Here is a 25,255-nt window from a genome sequence, read left to right on the forward strand (position 1 = left end):
ATCAGCTCCTCCAAAACACACACATACACACTCACATACACACGTGCATAACTTATTTTAGTGCTTAAGATATCTAACAGGAGTTATTAACTGCAGGGTTCTAGCGGGTCCATAAAAAGACTTTTATAAAATTTCTTAAATAAAAATCAGGTCTTAAATTGTCTTAAATTTTCTGTAAATTTGCTGTCGGCATTACAATTTCAGACGGTACATATAATCTTACAGACAATTATTACAGTAAATGATTATGGATGTGCTGCTTAATGCCTAAAAAAAGGTTTTACGGTTTTATTTTAAACTTGCATAAATGGCACATGTTTACATGCAGGCACTGAAAATGCTTAATAGTACCAGATACATTATTTTTACATATATAGCGGTAATGTCAATTGAACAGCTTGGGAACGTCCACACCTGTATAAGTTATTAGTAAGGTGTTATCTTTTGAGCAAGGTTGAACAGTGGCCAGTGAGCTCATGTTAAAAAAATAATAATAATTATCTGAGTTAGAGGCAGGTCTAAAGATGGGTGCAGATGGGTGGGACATTCTATTCTCCATTTAACATTTCTTGATTTACAGTCTTACGTGTGTGCAACAAATTATAATATACGGACAATACTACCTTTTTAGAAAATGACTAGTACTGGTTATAAATATATATAATTATATAATATAATATTGGGTCAAAAGTTGCTGATCAGATCAAAACCGTCACTGTTGTTCTGTAGTTAAAGGTGAGTGAGTGGGAGTGTAGAGTACAGTGGAAGGTTATGGGCACTATGTTCAATGCCCTCCAAAAGTATTGGAACCATGACGTGAATTTCTGCTGTAGACTGAAAACATTTAAAATTGACCTTAAAAGATGAATGTGTGACAAAAGGTCCTCATTTCAGCTTTTATTTCCAGGTGTTTACATCTCGATCTGATGCACAGTTCAGAAGATTCAGCACCTTCTGTCTGATCTCTCCCATTTTTCTTGTGAGCAAAAGTACTGGAACATGTGACTACTAATGCTGAATGACTACGCTCAGTTTCAGATTTGGGTTTTATTCCTGCAGATTAAGCATTTATAGTCAGAGAATAACCAACATCAATAATTAGAGAGCTGTGAGAGTCTATGGGTGAAAAGTAAGCAACTGTGAAGCTGAGAGAAGATAGAAAATCAATCAGAACCATTAGAGAACAAATATTGTCCATAGCCAACGTCCTGAAGAAGAAAGTCGTCACTGGTGTACTGAATAACAGGTGATGAACAGGTAGACCAAGAAAAAAAAACACAGCAGGTGATGAGAGAAACATTGTGAGTGCTGTACAGAGACTAAAGTATGTGGACTGATTATGGACTGATGGACTGACAAAAATGAACCTTTACCAATGTGGCTGAAAAGCTAAAAAAGTTTGGATAAATAAAGGATCTGCTCATGGTTCCAAATATATCAGCTCATCTGTGAAACACAGTGGAGGTAGTGTCATGGCTTAAGCTTGTATGGCTTATTCTGGGACAGGCTTGTTTATCTTAATTGATGTTTAGTGAGCTCAGATGTTTAGAGAGTTGTTTTTTTCTGTAAATTTAAAGAAAGATGAAATCAAATCATTCATCATGATTCAGCAAGATAATGTTCCAAAAGCCACTGCAGCCTGGAAAAGCATCAGAAAAGAAGAATGCAGAAGGTTAGGGTTGTCAGTGGGTCACAGGCATGATGGTCTTATTCACTGTTATTCACTTTAAATTACTTTTAGTTTATCTGTAACAATACTACTACAAGAAAAATGGGAGGGTTCAGACTGAAGGTATGGAATCTTCTGAACTGTGTATCAGATCCAGATGTAAATAATCTGCAAATATTTGGACATATAGTAAAAGTGTATTTTTTTTTTTGTTCTATATTTATGCAAACCATGTCTACCCACATCACCAAGTGCTTGCAGATTAATCTGTCATGCAATATTTATTCTCAGCTAACAGTAGTATATTGTACCTCCTACACACTCTAGCCGAGCTTTGTTGTCATATTACTGCTGGTATTCAACAAGGGCTTATAAAAATAGGAACAAAGCTGTCCATGAAACCTGAACGCCCCTTAATAAAACCGTGTCGTAGGTGTCATTGTATTCCTAGATGTCTTTATTGATGTCACCCTGGATTGCAGGCCAGTTTTTGAATATCTATCTATAAAGATGCACATTTTTCTTTCCCCTATTCATTTTTTTTTTCATTTCTGACCCATTTTTGTTGTGTTTCGTTGCGTTTATTTCATTTCAGCATTAGAATTTTCTCCTTCAGGCTCATGATAGCTTAATTAAGGTAATATGCAAAGCCTCCAAGATGGGATTTTTAATAAAAATAATAATGCTGTCAGTGCAGATGACTGTACAGTGTGTATGTCTGCGCTTGTTTTGTTCCCTGACTGTCAGTGGCAGAGGAGCGCTGCAGATAAATCGGTGCCATTCCAGAGACGGGATAATGACCGTTTGTCGCATCACTGGCTCTGTAATAGTAGTGGATGTGATGTGTAATGTGATGGTGAACGCTAGAGCTGGTCTGAACAGCATCTTACAGGCTTTGAATATCCAAAAGGAGCTCTTAAATGTAGACTGTAATGCATTTTAAATAATAATAATAATAATATTTACAGTTAGTAAGTAACCAGAATTCTTTATATATTTAATATGTTCATTACCGCAGTTCTTTATATACAGTAGGTTGTGAGGTGTTATCTTGTTAGTGAGGTAAGGCAAGGTGAAGTTTGGAGTTTGGAGAATCAGAGTTTGAGCAAGATGGATAAGACATTTATTTAATGAAGTGTAGACCTTTAACATTCAGAGATCCAAAATGAAACATGTACCAAGAATACGTCATAAAAGGCATCACCCCCCCCCCCCCCCCCCCCCCCCCCCCCCTCCCCCATCACCCACATGCATATCCTGGCTGATTATTTCAGATTTCTTTAGATTTAATTGGGCATAGTACTTTTTTTTTTTTGTCCAATGATATTTGTCATGTCAAAGTACTACTTTAAGGAAAATATGGTATTAGTCCATCCAAACTGGGTGCTAACTTTGTATGCATTATTTATTATAGATTATATTATAAGTTAGTTATGTAACTACAAATCTAGATAGATTTTTTAAAATAAGAACATATTTCTAATTGTACCCCAATTTCTACTCAGAAATTGGAAAGTGATCAGTGACATAAACCCTATCCGGATGGGATAGGTTTTTCAGGGGGTCCTGGGTTAATTTTCTCTTTTATGGGGAGGTCCTCTGTGATTTTATTCCCGATCGGAACAACCATGTATGTTTTTTTTTTTTTCTCAGACGTCCTCTAAAAAAAATTACAGGCTGAATTACCTACTGTATTTCGCTGAACTCATCTCTGAGTTTCGTCTCCTCACGTTTAATAAAATAAAATAAAATTTGTCCGCTGCTATGCACTGTAATTACACTTCGGGCGCACGTTACCACGGAGATCCATGTAAAAACACAACAGCGAGTGGAAATGGAGGAGCTACTGAACGCAAAAAACTCACTGGTCCTCCTGTTTTTTCAGTTGCAGTCCGGATGCAGGAGTTCTTTTTCACAGACGTCCCCCTGAGAAACTGATCCCGTCCAGATAGGGCTTTAGGGTTTTAGTCCACTGGATTACTCAGAGCCTAATTATTTATGAAGGTTTAAATAACACATTAAAGCAGTTGTGAATGTACACACTGTTATTTGAGTTAATATGAAGCATAGACTTAATACAAAATAGAAACCAAATAAACACAAATTCACTGCATAACAAACCACCTGTGATCTAAATCAGTACATCAGTACTAACTCCAGACTTCTAAGGGTTAAAGAGAGGTATTCCTCTTCCATCTCTTTAAAGGTCCTGCTGATATAAGACCGATGAAAAACCTCACCGCCATCGCTGGCCGAGACACCTACATTCACTGCCACGTCATCGGTTACCCGTACTACTCCATCAAATGGTACAAGAACTCCAACCTGCTCCCATTCAACGACCGGCAGCGGGCGTTCGAAAATAACGGGACGTTGAAGCTGCTGAACGTGCAGAAGGAGCTGGACGAGGGGGAGTACTCCTGCCATGTTCTTGTACAGCCACAGGTCTTCAAAAACCAGAGCGTCTACGTCACTGTGAAAGGTAGATACGTCACAATACACAACCGTATGCATAAAGCTGAAGTCAAATTTAGCTTTTGATGTTTTAGCAGAAGTAGTATTTAAGCTATTTAAAAGATTCAAAAAGAGTAAAAACCAATAAAAGAAAATGCTAGTGAGATGTTCATCTGTTCCCTGACAAAACAATACTTCTGGAACGCCAGATTCCAGTTTTGTGCTTTTTTCTACTCAAGCACACCTGATCCAACTTGCCTGTTTTGAAGCCAACCAGCTAAACCAGGCTGTTTTTTAGCAAGGATATTCCTATGGAAAAACAAAAAGCCATTTTTGCTGCCGTTTCACCATGTGGTTAAAGAAAAGACTTTATACTTCTTTTATGGACATTTTCCATCCCTGGATCCTCTGAAGTACAGGGTTTCTCCGTTTTGCTAACATTGCATGTTCACAAGAACTTCACAAGACTGAAGGCGGCCTCAACAATATACCCTCATACTAACAAAAAAAGTTTATCCAAAGTTTCTATGGCAATTTTACAGTTTATTTAGCTTATGTTTTTGTACAATACAAAAATACACAAGCTTTTTTAAATAGCTTTAATTTTTCCCACTTTCAAATATAAGCATGCCACACAGAAACTAGAGGATAAAACACTTAGCTATATTAGCCTGTCCAGCAGCTCCAGCCCAGAACTGTTGAAACAAACTGAACAACCAACTCCAACACCATTTTTGTGATTCTTTGAACCCTAGATTTCAAATATTATTCCATTATTAAAACATTATTCAGTGACTAAACAGTATGTAATAGTTAACCAGTATATTCTACAGTATATTCTGTTTAATTATGAGAGTATGTGTGAAGGTTCTCATAGGACATTAGAGTTTATATAGTTTTAGGGTGAGAATCTTTTGTGTATTAAATGCATTTGTTTGGGCTCCTCCTCAGTGCCCCCCTTTATCCAGCCCTTTGAGTTCCCGCGCTACTCCATTGGCCACAGGGTGTTTGTGCCCTGTGTGGTGCGGTCAGGAGACCTGCCCATCTCCATCGACTGGGAGAAGGATGGAAAACCCATTAATGCCAGCCTGGATGTGACCATCGACAAAATCGACTTCACCAGCTCCCTGCGTATCTCCAACCTCCAGCGGGTACACAACGGCACGTACACATGCATCGCCCGGAACGACGCCGCCGTCGTCAAGTATCAGAGCCAGCTCATCGTCAGGGGTAACAGGAACTTTACTTCATTCAACTCAACAATTAAAAATTAAAAATTAATCACACAATGCCTAGATGATGTTTTGTGTAATAAATCTCGTCCTCTTTTTCCAGTTCCACCACGATTCAAAGTCCAGCCCAAAGACCAGGATGGTATTTACGGAAAAGCTGTTATCCTGAACTGTTCTGCTGATGGAGAACCCAGACCAACGATTGAGTGGAAGTATTCCAAAGGTAAACAGGGTTTGTTTTGTAAACCTACTGCCCATCCTTTAGAGGCAGTATGTCAATCAAAGTCAAATGTGCTTTCTGTTTTTGAACAAAGTCTTGCGCTTTAACAAAAAGAAGTCGTGCACTTTTAATGATGTTATGTAATAACAAAAGTTTGGGAAAAGGACCACGCCTGAACTTTACGTTCTAACTCCACCCCGTATCAATCAACCGCCCTATAAATACCTGCCCTAACTAACTACCTCTCGTTTGCAACCCACCTCCTTCCCTTTTTCTACTTTTCCACTTCTTATTAAATAAAAAGGTGGGATATAACTGCACACTTCTTCAAGCACGCAGTTCAGAACTCCCTCCCCTTTTTCCTTCTTCTTTCTCTACTTCTTTAGGCATGGTTCGCACTTAGTAAAAAGAGTCTTTTTAATGGGAGCAGTGAACGGTGCACATACCTCGCTCTTAGTGTGTAAACTGCATTGAGCAGCAGAGACAGCGTTTGTTCATAGCAGTTTATTAGCTGGCTAATACAGTAAATCAGATTAAACTGCACCCTATCAGTAGTTTAGCTTAAATAAAAAGAAGTGTATTGGGTCGAGACCAGATCATTTTCTTACCACAAGCAAACCACCCCAGAAAAAATAAGGATTACAGTATAAGTTGGGGTCAGACTTGTTGGTGTAATTAATTGATAATAATAACGTGTTACTGACTACTACTGACTTTGTAGTTTGAAATTGTTTTAACTGATGCTCTGAACTCTTTAAAAGGTGCCGGAGTGCCACAGTTTCACCCGATCGCGCTCAACTCAGGCTACAGGATCCAGCTGCTGGGTAACGGCTCGCTGCTCATAAAGCACGTGCTGGAGGAGGACGCCGGCTACTACCTGTGCAAGGTCAGCAACGACGTGGGAGCCGATGTCAGCAAGTCTATGTACCTCAATGTGAAAAGTAAGACACCCTGCTCTTCTGAACCCTGATTTTTCTTATTGCACACACACACACACACACTCTCACCAAAATCCCAGTCAGTTGAAGTCTTACACAGAACAATAAGAAACTGTAGAAATAGAAGTTTAGAAGCACAACATCTGCTTTGAGCTAGATGGCCAGATTTTTCTATCTGTTAAATTCAGCTAAAACTAAGAGATATAATATAGGAGAATGGGGAGGTGATGGTGGTGGTGGATTAAGCGTCTAAGTGGAAATATTTTTTTACACTATAAGGTGCAATGGATTATAAGGTGCTTATATGCAACACTAGTAAGGAACTGGGGTGTCGCCATGTTTTCCAGATTTTCACTAAGGCTGGGTGCAGCAGCATCATTAGCATTAGTGGCTAACAACTAGCACTAGCCGTGATATTTGCTAGTGGTTTGTCCCAAGTAGCTTGTTTTTAACATGATCAACGAGAAGGCTACAATCCGATAATACTCACTTCTTAACAACGAAAGCGCTAGCGCTTAGCGCACTTATGCTAATACTGCTCCTTTTTAATGCTGCACGGCTTTACTGCTCCTTACAACCTGACTGGTAAAATTGATATACGGCGCACCGGATTCTAAAGCACACTGACGATTTTTGGGAAAAATAAAGGATTTTATATGTGTTTTATAGTGTGAAAAAAATGCCAATATTACATTAAATTGGAGGAAAAAGGGCTTCAAGTATTTTTGTCCTCCCAACATGTAGAAATTTCTATAGATACTCCATTATAAACAATGAAAAGATTATTTCTTAAACATTTTTAACCATATTGAAGGGAAAAAAGTATAATTCTACAGTTCTACATTTTGCCTAGATGATTGGATCATTTGCCCAGAAATTTACAAATTCACCAAAAAAATCCCAAATATTGAGGAAGAAAATGCTGAAAGATAGAAATAAATTCTTGCAATTTCTCCATGCAGATTTCATGCGAAGTCAATAATGAAAAAAATTTACATTTATTCAAGCAGACATGTTATCATGTTTTATATATCTGTGTCCTGATGTGACCTTTTTTATTTCTTTGTCTTTTTTAATTGTACTGAGTTTTTGTATATATGCTATTTTTCCATTGGTTTTGTTTTAAATCTATACAAACAAAATTTTAAAACTATATAAACAAGTCTTGCTTCACTGAAATCAGTGGATAGTTCTTGTGATGCATGCACTGTTTATGCACTGTTTTTTTTTTCCAGTTGCCTGGAGAAGCCAGGACCTGCGGTTGACTCTGGTTGGCTTGGCGACTGCATGTTTTGAGTAACCCATTGTGTGCATGGGTTTGCAGGGGTCAGGGTTTTGCTTTTCTCAAAGGTTAAATCAGGTCACTGTGTCGTAGAGGAAAGCAGCAGCAGCAGCACCAGTTTCAGGCCAGCGTTGCGGAGCTTCTGCTTCACTGACGCTTTTCCACTGCAGCGCGTTTACCCGAGACATGTGCGTCTGTGGGCTCGCTAGCCAAACGTATCCCCCTCCATTAAACCTTCAACTCAGGCAGAAGCTGCCATGTGGAAAAGCTAGCTTTGAAAAGCTTGTGTGTGTGTGTGTATGTTTTTTTTGCAGGCATATGTGTGTCTGTGTGTATATGTGTTTGCTGAATCAGCCATATAATGAAGCACTAGAGTGGTGCAGTATATACTCTCATCAAACCCTTTATTAGGAACACCTGTACATCCTACTCAGTCATACAATTACTTCAAATATATCATCAGCCAATCATGTGGCAGCAGTGATATGAATATATTGGCTGTGGGTGAATGTTGGTGACAGAAGGGCTGGTTTCTAGAACTGCTGATCTTCTGAGAGTTGAGCAAAATATTTCTGCAGATGGACAGAAGGTATTGATGAGGGAGTTTCATAAAATATGGCCAGTAGTTATGGAACAGTTATGAAACTATTAGCACTATAAGGCGCACCGGATTATAAGGCGCAATAAACGGAAATTTTCTGGGCTGTTTTAATAAACAAGGCTCATTTTATTTTTTTATACATAAGGCGCATTTTATGCGACACTAGTAAGGAACAGGGGTGTCGCCGTGTTTTCCTTGTAATTCAGCAGGTTATTTAGATGAGTTAAGCGCTACCGTTTATCAACAGTAAGCTTAGATTTCCAAATTTCCACTATAGCTGGAGCATTAGCATTAGCGGCTAACCAAAGTCATGTTAGCATGTTTGAATCCATCTTTTGCCTGATGAAAACGACAGGGATGCACCGATGTGGGAATCCTGTGCCGATATCCAGTATTACACATGCATATGTGCCAATATACACATTTATAACTTACAGAGAGACTAGACATCCTAGTGTAACTTTCTAACTTTAAAAGTACTAAAAATAAATAACAGTATCGGTTTGCAATATTGGCTAAATTAGCCAATACAATATAGGTACGATATGATTGTGTATCTCTAGAAAACCAACAGTTTAAATCAGTGTTCAATTTGCAGTTAATTAGCAGTTAATTAGCAGTTGGGTTCATTTAAAGATTTTTTTAAAGATTAACCCTTGTGTGGTGTTCGGGTCTGTGGGACCCGTTTTAATTTTTCATCAAATGATACTAAAGAAATATTTTTTCTAACTCAAACTCATTGGCATTGGCTCATTTTTTGTGAAAAACATATATCAAAACACATTTTCGATAAACACACACTGTACACGCCCCCCCCCCCCCACCCCCCCCCCCCCACACACACACACATTTATATTACATACAGTATGTTTGGCCAAGTGCTAATAAACATTGCTTTATTTGTAAATTTGAAACTAAACAAATTTTCTACTCATATCTTGAGTTTAATTTATTTTCTTTTACATTTTATTAAAAAACTAATAAAAAAAGAGTAGCACTTTTTAAAAGAAATGTAGCATAAAAAAGATAAAGATAAATTTTGCTGAATTAAGTACAAATACCAAAGTAAAGGAGTAACAAAGATATGAACACCACACAAGGGTTAAATGGACAGAACTTTTCTTATTATACCTTAACATCATAGTAGCATTATGCATGCTAGTTCTTGCCATCTTTTATTCAGTTAGCAATAATGTTGCTAGCCACATTTGCTAGTGATGCAGGTCTACAGGCCAACAGTATTTTTTCTCTGAAATTAATTTCTGCATTTTAATAAACTTACACTTCAGAACAAATAATCCATAAATTTGGCAGCTGATTTTGTTTTCTTCATGCATTTACAAACATCCTACTTTCCAAACCTCCTTCGTATTTTTAACTCCTTTGGTTCCAGTGCCAAAAATTTCATCACACACACACAGACATACACACACACAGCCACACACACGGTGCTAGCCGAAGGTGCTGTACAGTTGGAGTGTGATGTGCTGGCAGAATGAGGCTTGTTTTAACGTCACTTTATCCAGTTAATCCCTGTCTGCTGCCCCTTTGCCGAGGCCACGTTCACAGCTGATCACGCTCTGATGTTAGAGGGGCTTATTTCCCAGCATAGCCCTTATCAAGCTGCAGCAGAAGCTTCCCTGCAGAGCTCTTCTTCATGTGTGCCAATTGCATCCTCTCTCTCTATCTATCTCTCTTTCTTTCTTCCTTTCTTTCTTTCTTTCTTTCTCTCTCTCTCTCTCTCTCTCTCTCTATTGCTATCTCTCTCTTTTGAATATACAGTAATGTGAAACACACACACACACACAAACATCCTTATCCAGCTCCATGTCCTTCCTGAGATCGATCAGACCGGCAGGTAGAATAATGTAGTGTGTGCATGTCCTGGTGAGGGGGTCCCCGTGGTGTAAAGCTCTTGTTTTGATTCACCGTGCTCTGCTCGTAGTAACGGAACCTCCCTTAGCGCCCAGGCTCGGCGGCCGCTGTGATCCCGCCATGTTCACCTCAGCTGAGACCCTCATTAAGTGCTGCCCTTGCTTGCTGTCAGCAGAGGAGGGGATGGCGGCTCCCCCTTCAGATCAGAAACCAGCTAAAAAAAAACAGTGCTCAGCAATTTTAGGGGTCCAAGCACTGATAATGCTGGAAACGGAGGCTAAACTATGGTGTGAGCAGAGTAAGCTAGTTTTACATCAATCAGGGAGTCCTTTTTTTTTTTTTCAGTTTTACTGCCATACATATCATGGGTAGCATTGATACTTGATTACTTGATACATAAGTTAGTAGTCAGCATGGAAACAACTTCAACAAACAGCTGCATTTGTACAAATATGTCAAGTAACGTCAAGTAATGTTGAGTAAGTACAAATACTTTATTAGCTTGCCATAAAGTTAAATGGTTATCTATACTTTTCTGAAAAATTATTTTTCAGCTTGTTTTCATTCCAGATAGAGTGAATTTGATTGTGGTTGAATGAAAAGTATAAACATATCATATTATTGACATGAGGTGGAATTAAATTAAAAATTATTTAATTTTCCCAAAAATTGTCAGTGAGTCTTAGGTTGTGAGGAGCAGTTCAGTAAAGCGACTCCTCTGAACTGCAGCGTTATACAGGAGTTTAGGTTTATTTATCCAGCAGTATTAGGATTAGCCGCTAACCACGCTAACTGCTAGCTCTTTCACCTTTCAAGGTGAGTCGATTAGTGACATGTAGCCTGTATGTTTTCTGTGTTAAAAAAACAAGCTGCATGGAGTAGCTATGCTAGCTAATATCGCCCTGGCTTATTGGAACACTCAGAGTTCCTCAGCATAGTGCTGTTGGGTGCCATAAGAAGCTAACTACAGCTAGCGCTAGCGCTTAGCTGCCTATGATGATATTGTTGCAGCCAGCTGGAAATCTACGCTTATTGTAAAATAAAAGGAAGCACTTTAATCACCCAAACTTTGTAAACTTAGCTTAGCTTTACAGGTCTCGTCCCCCACCGGCAAGAACTGCTGAATTAGAAGGAAAACATGGCGACACCCGTTCCTTACTAGTGTTGCATAATGTGCCTTATAATACAGTGTGCCTAATATATTAAAATAGACCAGACTCTCTTTTGTTTTCTTCAGCAAAAAAAAAAATATGGTATTTTATGGTATTGTTTTTTTAAATGGACACAGGATGGAAAAGGAGGCTAAAGTTAGCACAATGCTGTCTGTAAAAAATGGCAGTAGCTGAGAATCATGTCTTTAATGGTGCCTAGAGGATGCCAGAGGGTGCTCTGCTACAAGAAAACTGAGGATTGGAACTGGACCAGGCTTTAAAAGCTTATACCTAATCCATTAAAAATGGCAGGGTTGGCCTGATCCCAATCCACTGGAGGAAGGAATGAAGACTAGACTTGATATAAAAAATGGTTATGTTCAATTACCTCTTACTCGTTCTGTAACTTAACATGCTCTTTTATTTAAAAAAAATCTGCACAAACATATTTTGCTATCTTTTAAACCCTTGAATAATAATAAAACCTGCATTTAACTCCAGTGTTCCCAGTCAGAGAGCCAGCTAAACTTGATTACACTGGTCTTGGACTAAATTACATTGTTAATGGTTATTTTCCAATTAACTTGCTTTAATCTGTTTTTATCACTAACAACATTCTACTTTACTGTTACACTACCCAGTAAACAGTCATCACAGACACATTGACAGACCATCATCGTTTATCAGTGTCAATAAGAAGTAATTACGCCAATCATGCCCATTAAGGATGCCCCATAAAGCTGAAGCTTTTACAGAATGGCAGGGCGTGTGGTTTGGCTTTCTCCTGCCTTCTCTAAGCCCCTCCCCCCTCTTTCACCATTCGCTGGTTGGCTGCCGTTGGGCATCACGGTGTGCTTCATTCTCCATGCAAAGCCCAATGGTGCAGTAAAGGGTATCAGCGGAGGATCCCGAGTGCCTCCACTTAACCAGTCATCTCCCTGTTTACCCCTGGCGAGCAGAGTCCGTGCGGGGCAGGGTGCTGCTGTACACACACATCACATCTCCCCAGTGACCCAGTCAGGCGCAGCAGCCGTGGCCTACATTCCCAACACACAGACGGAAAGAGGGGAGGAAGATATAGGGTGTGTTCAGCCCACGACTGAGCCTATAGGTGGATAACACTAGAGCCTATAGAGTGGGGGAACCAAACTAATAACAGCACGATCCCAATATATTTAATGTTTTGTCTGATATAGATCCATTCCTGTTTTTCAGGTAAACATCACACAGTAAATCCTTTACGTTTCTTTAATGTTGCCATTTCTTCTCACAACGCTTTTAAAATTATTTTTAGCATTGAGAATACCAAGCAAACAAAATACCAGAAAAATATTTTCGTTTCAAAATTCTTCTCACATTTTCTGTTGAGGACAGGTTAGAACTGCAGCCAAGCCAGTCTAATAACCATACCCTCTTCTTCCATGGCCATACCTTTGTAATATAATATGTGCAGCATGTGACGTTGCATTCGCTTGTTGAAAAATGCATGAATGTCCCTGGTAAAGATGGCAAAATACGTTGCTCCAAGATCTCAATATACAGCTCTGGAAAAAAATAAGAGACCACTTAATAATGATTTTTTTTTACCAAATTAAAAACATCTGGAATATAATAAAGAGGAAGATGGATGATCACAAGCCATCAAACCAAACTATACCGCTTGATTTTTTGCACCAGGAGTGCAGGCATAAAGTTATCCAAAAGCAGGGTGTAAGACTGGTGGAGGAGAAAATGCCAAGGTGCATGGAAACTGTGATTAAAAACCAGGGTTATTCCACCAAACATGTAGATTTCTAATATTTAGATTTATAATATGAACTTGTTTTCTTTGCATTATTTGAGGTCTGAAATCTCTGCATCTTTTTTGTTGTTTCAAAAGAGATTTTTTTTATTTGGTATTTGGGAGAAATGTTGGTCAGACAACTTTTGAATGAATAATGAATTCTGGATGGTTCTTTTTGTCTTTTTGGTCTAGAGCAGATGGCAGCCATTTTTTATCAGATCTTAAATGCTTTTGGGTTGTAGGATTCTCTTCTCAGAGATATTTTTTGAAGGGCAGAATCATGTTTATAGGATATAACACTGATATTATATGTAGTTAAAAATTGTAAGGTAAATGCATGTTTGATCATCTTCTTGTGTTCCCCAAGAAGATTTAAGAAGATTTTAATGACAATCTGTAAGATACTGTATTTCTCAAGATATTTCTCTTTCCAGCGACCTTTAATAAAAGACAGGATACACTCTGAAGGAGTTGATGGTTTGAGGTCAAGCGTCAGAATCCTTGAAGAACGTCAACTCTGCAAAATGTCAACTCCGACCCTGACCTAATTACCCGAATTAAATACTAGAAAAATCTCTCTCGCTGATTTGGAACGCAAATTAATTTATTAAAATCCACCATCAGCACTTTAAACCCAGGAGTTGTGATTGGATGTAAGTTCTAAACATTTTAACATTTTTATGCTAAACAGACGACCCCTCCCCACCTTGTCTCCTTCAGTGATATGAACATGAGTGGCGGTAACTGTGCTTCTCTGAAAATCAATTCTGGATGTTTGTTCTATTCTTGTCCTCCATTGACAGCCCCCTGTAAGAGCTGGGGTGAGCGAAAGAGAGAGAGAGTGAGAGAGAGAGAAAGAGACGGCAGGCCGGAGCTGGTTGGCATGGAAACATGTCCAGGTGAAAGGGAAATCTTGGCGGGGAGGGGAGCGGCGGTGTCGGGGGAGTTGCGAGGAGAAAACAGGCAGGATTCCCTGAGGACTGGATGCTAAGCAGAAACCGCGGACTCCCCCCACACCGCTGCTCTGCGGTTCAGTAAAGGACAGGGCTGCAGCCATTAGTCAACAAAGTTGAATAGGTTGCTGTTCAGCCGTGTTGATGATGATGATGATTTTTTATTCTCAGTTTGCTACATTTGAGTAAAGGATAGGACTGGAGTGATTAGTCAGCAAAGTCAGTTAGATGATGACAAAAATGACTATGCAAAAACGGGATGCATTTCCCCTCCTCATATTAAGCCTTTCAGGTCTGTGTGCATATGGGCTCAAGTGGCTTTAATTAAACGCATATTAATTCAAGTCCTGGGATTCAAAAGAAATATATATTAATGCCTGTGTTCTATTGATTTTGGGTTTTGTCTCATTAGCTAAATTTAGACCCTATACAGAAGCTTCGTTAAATAGATTGTATGATTGTATGAATATTCTTGCCCACAGATGTTACAGTTTAACCTGTAGATCCTGCATTCTCAAAGCTTTCCCAAATGGTAGCCTATAAATGCTCTGATATATAAAAAATTAACATGATAACCATGCAGGGAAAAGAAAAGATGTGTTGCAGTCTGGCAGAAACATCCCTGGAAAACCCTTTGCAATGTGCGTTATCCTGCATAATCCTGCTCAAAAAAATGCCAGTTGATATTCCTGCCTTGAGAGGCTACATGCCTGCAGGATGTCCTGCTCATTGAGGGTGCAAAAAGCACACCTTTTACTTTTACTTTTACCTTTTACTCATGGGTGTGTTTTCGGGCGTAACGTGAAATAAAGCAATCAGTGTAATAGTCGTCAATTCTATTAAGAGCCAGGTGTGCTCTGACTTTGGCACGTTCGTATCTTAACAGTGCAGCGCTTTCGTGTTTCTCAGCAGAGGATACTCACCTGCGTGTTCATGCTGTGAATAAATGGCAGCAGCTTATTTAAGGGAAAACTAATGTTATTTTACTCTTTATTCTGTTTATTGTTGAGGTAAAAGTCAGGTTTGTGCAGTACAGCGTGTTTGTGTGTGGGTTTACCGAGCGCTGAGGGCGCTCCTGCATGATAGGATTGGGTGGCTGACTGCTGACTGTTGTCAGAATTTTAATTAGTCAGTGGCGCACCTGTACTTCCTGCCAGAAGTCAGAAACACGGCAGATGTTTACCTGAACACACCTCACTTCCAGACCACCACGGCCATTGGCGTAAATATATTCCTAAATGCTATTTTAACATTGTGGGGGCAAGGCGTGAAAATAGACTGTTGACGGGGTGTAAGATAGCAAAGAGCATCGCAACGTGCCTTGCGCAGGGTGTACTATAGGGCCCCCAGTGTCTAATCAGACCACACCTACAATCATATCAATTACAAATCTGCCTGAGATATAGATAATAATAATAATAACTGCATGTGTTTTGCAGCAGTCAAGTGTGTGCATAAATACATCCTTTTAAAAAGCAAAAGGTTAATATATATTAGAAATGCAATAGATATTAGATATTACATATATGCAATAGATATTAAAAATGCAACCCACCTGAATTATATACACAAAATTGACGTATTCATATCAATATATGATTAATTTTGCAGACCAATTTATGTGTAATGGGTCTTTTTTTTGGACTATAGATTCCTTGCCCTTCTGCTTCATTAGATCTCATCAATAGTTCTATTAGGCTTTGTCTCAGTGCCTTGTGGGCAAAACATTTAAATACTATTGTTGACAATTTATCTCCATTCGCATGTAGAAAATGAAGCTTCAAACACAGTGAGGCAGAAGTGCTGGATGGCCGGGTGGCTGGGGGTCAGGCTTGGGTATTTAAAACAATATTAAAGAAAAATAAGGTACAGTAACTATGATATCCAACATGTATCGATGCAAAAATTGTGGGTGTGTTTGTAGGCAGAGATTGATGATAGAGGGAAACACTACTATCAAGGGTAAGGAAATTCAAATATGATTTCTGATAAAGATATATCAAATATCAGATATATCATATATCAAATATGAGGGTTTTAACCAAGCAAATGCTGCTGTTCTTATTTAAAAAATAACTTTATTCACTAATGTGGAAATGGAAAAGCAAGTCAAATCAGTAAATGTGAATGCAGGACAAATCTGCGTTTGTGAAAAAAGTACAAAAATGTTAAGAAAGACAGGTAATAAAATAAATGTAAATGCTAAAAAGGTAACACAGGTAATGTAAATGCAAACCAGTTAAATGTAAAGTCAGACCAAATTTGTAAATGTGAATGCAAGCTAACTCTGCAGATGTGAAATAAGACCAAATCTGTGACTGTGAAAGCAACCAAAGCTGAACAAGTGAACTGAAGCCAATTCTGTAAATGTGAATGTAGGGAAATTGAAAGCCGAATCTGTGAATTTTAAGCAGGTTCAAACCTGGAAATGTGAACAGAAGCCAATTTAGTAAATGTGAATGTAAAACAAATCTATAAATGTGAAAGCAGGCCTAATATCTAAATAAAGGACAGGTAATACAGTAAATGTAAATGTAAAAACTAATACAGTTAAGCTAATTGTGAAATTTGTAAATGTGAATGCAAGTCAACTCTGCAAATGTGAAAACAGGCCAAATCTATGAATGTGAATGCAGCCAAAACTGGAAATGTGAACTGAAGCCAATTCTGCAAATGTGAATATAGTGAAATTGCAGGCCAAATCTGTAAATTTTAAGCAGGTTTACATCTGTGAATGTAAATGCAACCAAAACTGGAATTATGAACAGATGCCAATTCAGTAAATGTGAAAGTAGGGATTTTTCAGGCCGATTCTGGGAATTAATTCTGCAAATGTGAATTCAGTCATGTTTTGAAAATATGAAGGCACTTTAAATGTGAAAATAATTAATGCAGGTCAGTTATGGATACTATGTTAAGTTTATTGAAATCAGGTACACTTTTAATTACTGCACTTTAAGCAGCAGGTTCAAACATTTTGTAGGAAGCTATTTATTCCAGCATTTCCCAAATTCACAGTTATGACTTTGTTGCAGCAACAGCCTCTATTTCTTTAGAAAAGCATTACAGTACATGTTGGAACATTGATGCGGGAACATGATTGATGTCGGTAGAACTCTTTATCACTCAAGATAATGCAGTTCTTTTGCTGCACAACTCAAAACTGATTCAGAATAGTCTGAATGATCTAGCCAGAGACATGTGTAAAGTTCTTTATCCATTAATTCCACTAATAATATTACTCCCAGTATAGATCATACATTGCCCATCACTAACTTGTCACTTCTTTTAAAAAAGAATAGATCAAAACCAGCAGAGGGTAAAAGTGTTCTACTGTAGTCTGTGTTAAACCAGACAGGGTGACTGGATCTCAGGAGGAAAATTCAGCTTTCTCGTCTGCTCTCATCTTTGCTGCCTGTAATTCTGCTGGATATTAAAGAAATACATCAACGTTGCAATTATGTAGTCATGATGGAGACAGCTAACAGCCTGGGGGAAGCTGCGATCGCTCCTGTAAGACAAAGACTCTCGCCGTTGTATTCTTTGGTAATAAATACAAAATAACCTTGACAGGCACGTGGAACAGAAGGCCAAGTAGGCTTGTCCTTCTGATTTATGGATACATGCTGCATGATGAAGATCCGTGAGCAAAAAAAAAAAGAATATCGATCCATAATTAGCTCCAATAGTAGCAGTAGCAAACAGCCTTCTTCCCAAGAATGAATAATGCCACTATCAAGGTTAAAATTTGTGAAAAAAGTATGGCACATCTTGTTTCCCACAAGATAATTAACCTGATGAAGGAACGCTTCAGTCCCAATCATCATTCTTTTGTTTACTCTTCTGAAGTTTTATGAAAATGTCAGTCAGCCTTCTTTTTGTTTTAAATCTAATGCAAAATTATAATACAATAATACTGTACACAGTTCGCTAACATAGACACAATTTGTTCAGTATTTATCAAAATACCTCAATTTAGTATGTTATATTTTAAATGTGTGTGAAAAGAATTGTAATCAAGTTAATCTTGCCAGTTTTTTTAAATGAGAATGTAAACCAATTTTAGAAGTGTGAATCCAGTTTGGTTTTGGAAATGTGAATGCAGGTCAATTCTGGAAATGTTAATGTAAGGCAGTTCTGGAACTGTGAATGCAGGCAAATTCTCAAAATGCAGACCAAGTCTGGAAATGTGAATGCAGGCCAGTTCTGGAAATGTGAATGCAGACAAACCCAGTAAATGTGAATGCAGGCAAATTCCTAAAATGCAGATCAATTCTAGAAATGTGAATGCAGATCAAGTCTGGAAATGTGAACGCAGGCCAGTTCTGGAAATGTGAATGCAGACCAACTCTCGAAATGTGAATGCAGGCTGGTTCTGGAAATGTGAATGCAGACCAACTCAGTAAATGTGAATGCAGGCAAAATCTCAAAATGCAGATCAATTCTGGAATTGTAAATGCAGACCAAGTCAGAAAATGTGAATGCAGGGCAATTCTGTAAATGTAAATGCAGGCAAATTCTTAAAATGCAAATCCGTTCTGGAAATGTGAATGCGGACCAATTCTGGAAATGTAAATTTTGGTCAACCCTGGAAATAAGTAAGCAAACCAATTTGAAAGAAATGTGAAAGCCGACCCAACTCTGGGAATTTTGAAAATGGTAAGGTCCATGTTGTGTCTTTTTTTGGGTTACTCTCAAATGCATCATGGCCGCCAAAAAGAAATTAGAATGAAATGCATTATGAATGGTTTATTAATCCTGGTCTTCAATGAATGCCACAATAGTTAATTACAGATTCAGATCACATTGTTTAAAACTGACTAAAACCTGAGCCTTGATTTGCTGTTATGCTAGCTAGCTAGTTATCTGTTTAAACTACAGATTAGCCAACCACCTTGGTAGCATAGCATGCTAAACCAGATAGCTCTAAGATGTCTGTAGTTTTATTAATTTAGATGAGATTTTTGTCAGTATTATAAAGCTAGCCCAGTGTAGTGACTGTTGCTATCAAAGAAAAGCTGATTCTGCTCTGTTTTTCAGAGCTCTGGTGAAAAAGGCTGAGGCGAATATGAGATGAGATGTAAACGGCTGCAACCCTTCACCTGACACATTCAATAACATCACACACACGCACACACACGCCATGCTGCACACACACCAACTCCCCAGCACAGCTCCTGCTTTACACTCTGCCCACTGTAAAATGGCTGCTCTAGTGGTCAGGGACTTGAGTGTGTACACAGAGGGGGCTGAGAGTGTGTGTGTGTGTGTATGTGTGTGTGTTTGTAACAGAGTAAAACAGGGAGTTGGTTACTCCAGTGCAGCCTGTTACATCACATGTAATCTAAGAATATAATAATCTGAGACATTGGCTTCACAATAAATGCACTATATTATACTTCCTGTTTGTGGACACCTATTTGAATGAATGCTTCTTTATTTCAGTCGTTTTAAGTTGAACCATTTGCTGACACAGATGTGCAAATGCACACAAACACACACACACAGCTTTTGTAGTCAGTGTTGAAAATTTGACAATAGAATTGGACAATGCCAAATAGCATTCATCACTACCACAGTGTTAGCATTCTGGCGACTGGCCTCATCCCACATTGCTTCCGGCCTTATCCCAAATCTCTTCATCACAACATTTGCACACTGGCTACCAGCTAACAGTAGCATTAGCAAGGCAGAGTTAACCAATCAGTGAATCCTGACATTGTTAAGTTTTGCACTATAAGCACAAGGCAACCAGTACTTTTACACTTTCATTTAAGTAAAAAGTACTTTCACCTAAGTAATGAATGTAAATACTTTTGACACCTTTGAGTATGATTAGCTAATCATGTGGTGTGTAGGCATTCTGTATTCCGGACTTAAAATTGATGTTGTTGTGTCATATGAAAAAGTCTTACATTTAATGTCTTCATACCTACAGATACGTTGTGGATACTCTTTATTCTTTATTCATTATTTTTATTTTATATTTTATTTTACTATACTGTCTATTTTATTGGGTTTGCTTGGCTCTAGAAAATTGTTATCTATCTATCTATCTATCTATCTATCTATCTATCTATCTATCTATATATATATATATATATATATATATATATATATATATATATATATATATATATATATATATATATATATATATATATAAAGTTTGCTAAAAAATGCTTACTTACAACTTCAAGAATAGACTGTTCACTTCCTGACTAATATATCCCAACCCTCAACCTTCTATTGTAATATTGTGATAATCAATATTATGTTATGGCTTTTCATGCATATTTCGTTTAAAAAATATTTTTCTTAAGGCAACGAATAGTCAAGTAGGCTAAGCACTGCTACTATGATCAGGACATTTCTGGTCATAAAGGTTCAAATCCTGTTCATGTTGCCATCAGCTACCGGAGCCCTGAGAGAGCACAATTGGCTTGCTCTTTTTGGGTGGGTAGATGGCGCTCTTCCCCCTCATCACTCCTAGGGTCTGTGAGCTTATGTATTAGAGCCGAGTCGCTGCACTTTCCTCCGAGCGCAATGTGATGCTACTTGGCAATGCTGCATCAACAGCAGTTGGAAAAGAGGTGGTGGCTGACTTAATATGTGTCAGAGGAGGCATGTGCTAGTCTTCACCCTCCTGGTGTTGTGGCATCAATAGTGATATATATCGCTGAGTATCATCTGAGAAAACACTACTGCTTAAACACTACTAATCTAACAGAAAATTTAACTCTAGGTAATATTTATTTATAAGGGAAAATTAGGAGTGTTGGTGCAGAGTTGGCTTAAATCTCTGCAGGACTGTGGTTAAGAAGAACAACAGTAAAACACAGTAAAACATTGTTGAATTACACCTTGATGTGTTATTAATTAATTATAAACATCTACCAGCTGGAAAAAAACATTAATGTGCTTCACACAGATGGTTTATGAATGTTTATAGAAGCTTTATTAAAGCTTCATCTGATGGCTTCTCTTTCTTTCCATCTATCTCCTCCCTCTCTCTATACTCTCCTCCTTGCCCCTGTCCCTGTCCCTGTTCTTCACAGTTCCTGCCATGATCACATCGTACCCCAACAACACGCTGGCCACCAAGGGTGAGAAGATCGAGATGAGCTGTAAGGCCCACGGTGAGAAGCCCATCATGGTGAGGTGGGAGAAGGAGGTGGAGAAGGAGAAGCAGTCCCACATGATCAACCCGGACATGTGGAGGCACACGGTCACCGTCAAGAAGGTCGGCGAGGAGGTCATCTCCACACTGGAGGTATGGGGGTGTGGGGTGGTGTTTGTGTTTGTGTTGACCTGGTTGATTTATGCAGTGCGGGTCTTCATCTGCAGCGTAACCTCCTGAACCTTTAGGGCTTTAATATTCGGTCATTAATATTCAGACCTTTTATTAAGTTACTGCTCTGAAACTAATCTGCAAGTTATTGTATGGTAAGTTATGAGATTCAGGAAATGAAGTGAGCGTCCATGTACAGACACTTGTGCTGAGTTTACATTATGATGTTTGATGGTGAAGTGAATATTATTGCGCTTTATCACTGCAGTGTTTAAGAGTTAGACCTCAGTTCTAGGGTAAATAGTGCAATCATGCCAGCTAGTGGCTGGAAACAGCATTACAGCAACACTGTGCTAAAGTGCTGCAGAATTAACAGTACCTTCCCAGGCAACATACAGAATACAGCTCTGGAAAAAAATAAGAGACCCCTTAAAAATTATGAGTTTATTTGATTTAATCAAATTGAAAACCTCTGGAATATAATCAAGAGGAAGATGGATGATCGCAAGCCATCAAACCAAGCTGAACTGCTTGAATTTTTGCACCAGGAGTGAATAGCATAACGTTATCCAAAAGCAGTATGTAAGACTGGTGGAGGAGAACATGCCAAGATGCATAAAAACTGTGATTATTCCACCAAATATTGATTTCTGAGCTCTTAAAACTTGTTTTCTTTGCATTATTTGAGGTCTGAAAGCTCTGCATCTTTTTTGTTATTTCAGCCATTTTTCATTTTCTGCAAATAAATGCTCTAAATTACAATATTTTTATTTGGAATTTGGGAGAAATGTTGTCTGTAGTTTATAGAATAAAAAACAATGTCCATTTTACTCAAACATAAACTTATAAATAGCAAAATCAGAGAAACTCATTCAGAAACTGAAGTGATCTCTTAATTTTTTTCCAGAGCTGTATATGATAACTGGAGAGATTTTACAGGGCATTGTTTTCATCTCTGTCTATCTAGATCTACCCGACTCTGAGAGAGGACTCAGGCTTTTTTTCCTGCCACGCAATCAACTCGTACGGTGAAGACCGAGGGATTATTCAGCTCACAGTCCAAGGTAAGAGCTCCATAACGGCTCGAGGGTCATTAATGTGGGGGACAGGAAGAAAGTCCTGATGAAAGAAATTGTTCTGATTCGCGAATCAAACGCCTTTTATCGTTTGTCCTCAGAGCCCCCAGAGCCCCCTAAAGTGGAGATTCGAGAGGTGAAGGAGAGGACCATTGCCCTTCGCTGGACGATGGGGTTTGATGGGAACAGCCCAATCACGGGATATGACATTGAGTGCAAAAATAAATCAGGTACAGCCCAGAGCCAATAAATGCTTGTCACTCTTGCAGGTTGGCGGTCAGAATAAATTGCTTGTTTATGCTTGCTTATGTGTGCATGAATGATATACATTGATGTTTAGCAGATATTTTGATATGTCTGAAGGGAATAAATATAAATGAACTATATTGCCACCCAATCACAATATCACTCACCCATTCAAATAAAAGCAGCAGCTAGTCATGCAGAATGCTTCTACAAAGGTTAGTAAAAGAGTGGGTCTCTCTCAGGAGCTCAGTGAACTCCAGCACTGTGGAACTGTGATAGGATGCAGCACCTGTGCAACAAGTCTAGTCTTTTGTCTGCTAATGTCCATCAAATTTGTTGAAATGTTAAAAGTTAGAGTGGTTTAACATTTAATTACCCATTTTAGAGGCCCATATATGCGCAAATATTGCCATTTTAACACAGACATGCTACATGGGTGTCCCATGACTTTTGCCATGTTTCATAGAAGCTATTGAATATGTTTGTGGTCTTCTGCAAAGTCAAAAGTCAAAGTGGTTTTTATTGTCATTTCAGCTATATACAGAGTACACAGTGAAACGAAACAACGTTCCTCCAGGGACCATGGTGCACATAAACACAGTGTAGACAGAAGCACCATTTAACGGACCCGGAGCGGCCGCTGCGTGTTAACGCGCCGCCATCTTGGGTGTGATTTCTGGCAGAGTCACTTGTCTGTTTACAAGGAAAGTTCACCGTCAGAATCATAACCACTCATTTTTCTTACTTTAATGTATTTACAACCCTTGGAAAAAAGAGACCACTTAAAATCAATGATAACTGATTAAAAAAAACAGGATTATTCCACCAAATGTTGATTTCTGAACTTAATAAATATGAACTTGTTTTTTTTTTTTTTGCATTATTTGAGGTCTGAAAGCTCTGCGTTTTTTTTTTTTTTGTTTTTTTTTAATTTCAGACATTTCTCATTTTCTGTAAATAAATGTTCTGTTTATTTGGAATTTGGGAGAAATGTTGTCCATAGTTTATAGAATAAAACAAAAATAATTATTTTACTCAAACATAAACCTATAAATAGCAAAATCAGAGAAACTGATTAACAAACTGAAGTAGTCTCTTAAAATTTTCCAGAGCTGTATTGTGTATTTTATTGAATTTTAATTTAATTGTTTCCAAATTGTCTGTGTTCTTTTTTTTTTTTTTTTGCTTTAATTTACTTACTAAAATTAACTATATTGATTTTACGTTGTTCTCCTTTTTAAATATTACGTTTTTTTTCTCTTCCAAACCTTATTCACTGTAAAAGTGAAGCTACATTAAAATAGTCACAATGTCATTTGGAGTGAAAATAAAGAGAGGCTTAAGTTAATGGCTATTGACTGTTGGATGTAAGATAAAAAAGTTACTCTCCAAAAGCACAAAATCTAAAGGACTCTTTGGCAGACGTTCACCTGGACCGTCTCTACAGCATCCCTGCCAACAGTTCTGTAACTCTTTACCCTGCACCCTTTTTCTATACAGCTACCTGGGACAAAGCCCGCAGGACCAGAGACGTCTCCCCCACTCTGAATCTCGCCACCATCATTGAGCTCCACCCTTCATCCACCTACAACATCCGCATGTTCGCCAAAAACCACATTGGAGACAGCGAACCCAGCAATGAGCTCACTGTGACCACTGATGAAGCAGGTGATTACTTTAGAAGCCACAACGAAAAGATTCCAATTCTTACATATAGACCAATCAGGTGTAAAGGGACGTTTTTTTAAAGGATTATATTATTTTGCTAAAAATTATGACAACCAAGGCATATAAAGATGGAGTTTTCTCCAGCAGTCTCCAAGTTTTTAGGCAACATATTGTACAGAAACACCAAGCCCCAAATACATTTACCAGTGTTGATAATATACTGCAACCACTCCATCTAGAGGCCAAAAAGTGATAGCATTAAATGCAGTCTGTTACTAGCCACTTTTGGAAATTCAATTTACTTTCACTGCTTAAGCTTACATTAACCAACCATAACATTAAAACCACTGACAGGTGGACAAACTAGGATCTGCTGTAATGTTTTGGTGCCAGATTCCACAGCACACTTTTCAAGGACTTTTGGAGTCCAATGTTTCACCAATGGAGATCTGGTGATTGTAATGTTCAGGCTAATCAGTAAACAGAGGCTTTGGTTGGGTATAATGCCAGTCTAATCTAGGTTGATGTTAGATTGTTGTATTTTATTGCTAATCTGTAACTGTATAATGTGTTTTAGATCCTGAAGGTCCACCTCAAGATGTGACTCTTGAAGCAATTTCTTCCCAGAGCATCAAAGTTACATGGAAGGTATGAGAGTGTATTTGCATCTTTGGTTCTTGTGAGAATCAAAACAATGTAAATGTAAAGACTACCATAATTTCTATGCTTATAATGTTCCCTTTAACAAAACGTAAGGACTATAGGGCACGCTCTATTATAAGAACGTCTGTTTTCTATCAATGAACGTCTATTTTC

At 38.3% G+C, this 25,255-nt stretch overlaps 1 protein-coding gene across 2 annotated transcripts in view; it reads left to right on the plus strand.

Moving 5' to 3' along the window:
- Positions 1-25,255, plus strand: part of dscama (Down syndrome cell adhesion molecule a) — a 144,610-nt gene that overhangs the window by 95,712 nt on the left and 23,643 nt on the right. For both annotated transcript variants that reach the window (XM_049468597.1, XM_022681006.2), the window contains exons 8-16: positions 3,876-4,151; positions 5,075-5,353; positions 5,459-5,578; positions 6,337-6,516; positions 21,217-21,431; positions 22,417-22,513; positions 22,627-22,755; positions 24,272-24,439; positions 25,017-25,087. In XM_049468597.1, the coding sequence (XP_049324554.1) occupies positions 3,876-4,151; positions 5,075-5,353; positions 5,459-5,578; positions 6,337-6,516; positions 21,217-21,431; positions 22,417-22,513; positions 22,627-22,755; positions 24,272-24,439; positions 25,017-25,087 (1,535 nt within the window). The remainder of the gene's footprint in view (positions 1-3,875; positions 4,152-5,074; positions 5,354-5,458; positions 5,579-6,336; positions 6,517-21,216; positions 21,432-22,416; positions 22,514-22,626; positions 22,756-24,271; positions 24,440-25,016; positions 25,088-25,255) is intronic.

This window comes from Astyanax mexicanus, chromosome 20 (assembly GCF_023375975.1).
Source record: "Astyanax mexicanus isolate ESR-SI-001 chromosome 20, AstMex3_surface, whole genome shotgun sequence".
Lineage (NCBI taxonomy): Eukaryota > Metazoa > Chordata > Actinopteri > Characiformes > Acestrorhamphidae > Astyanax > Astyanax mexicanus.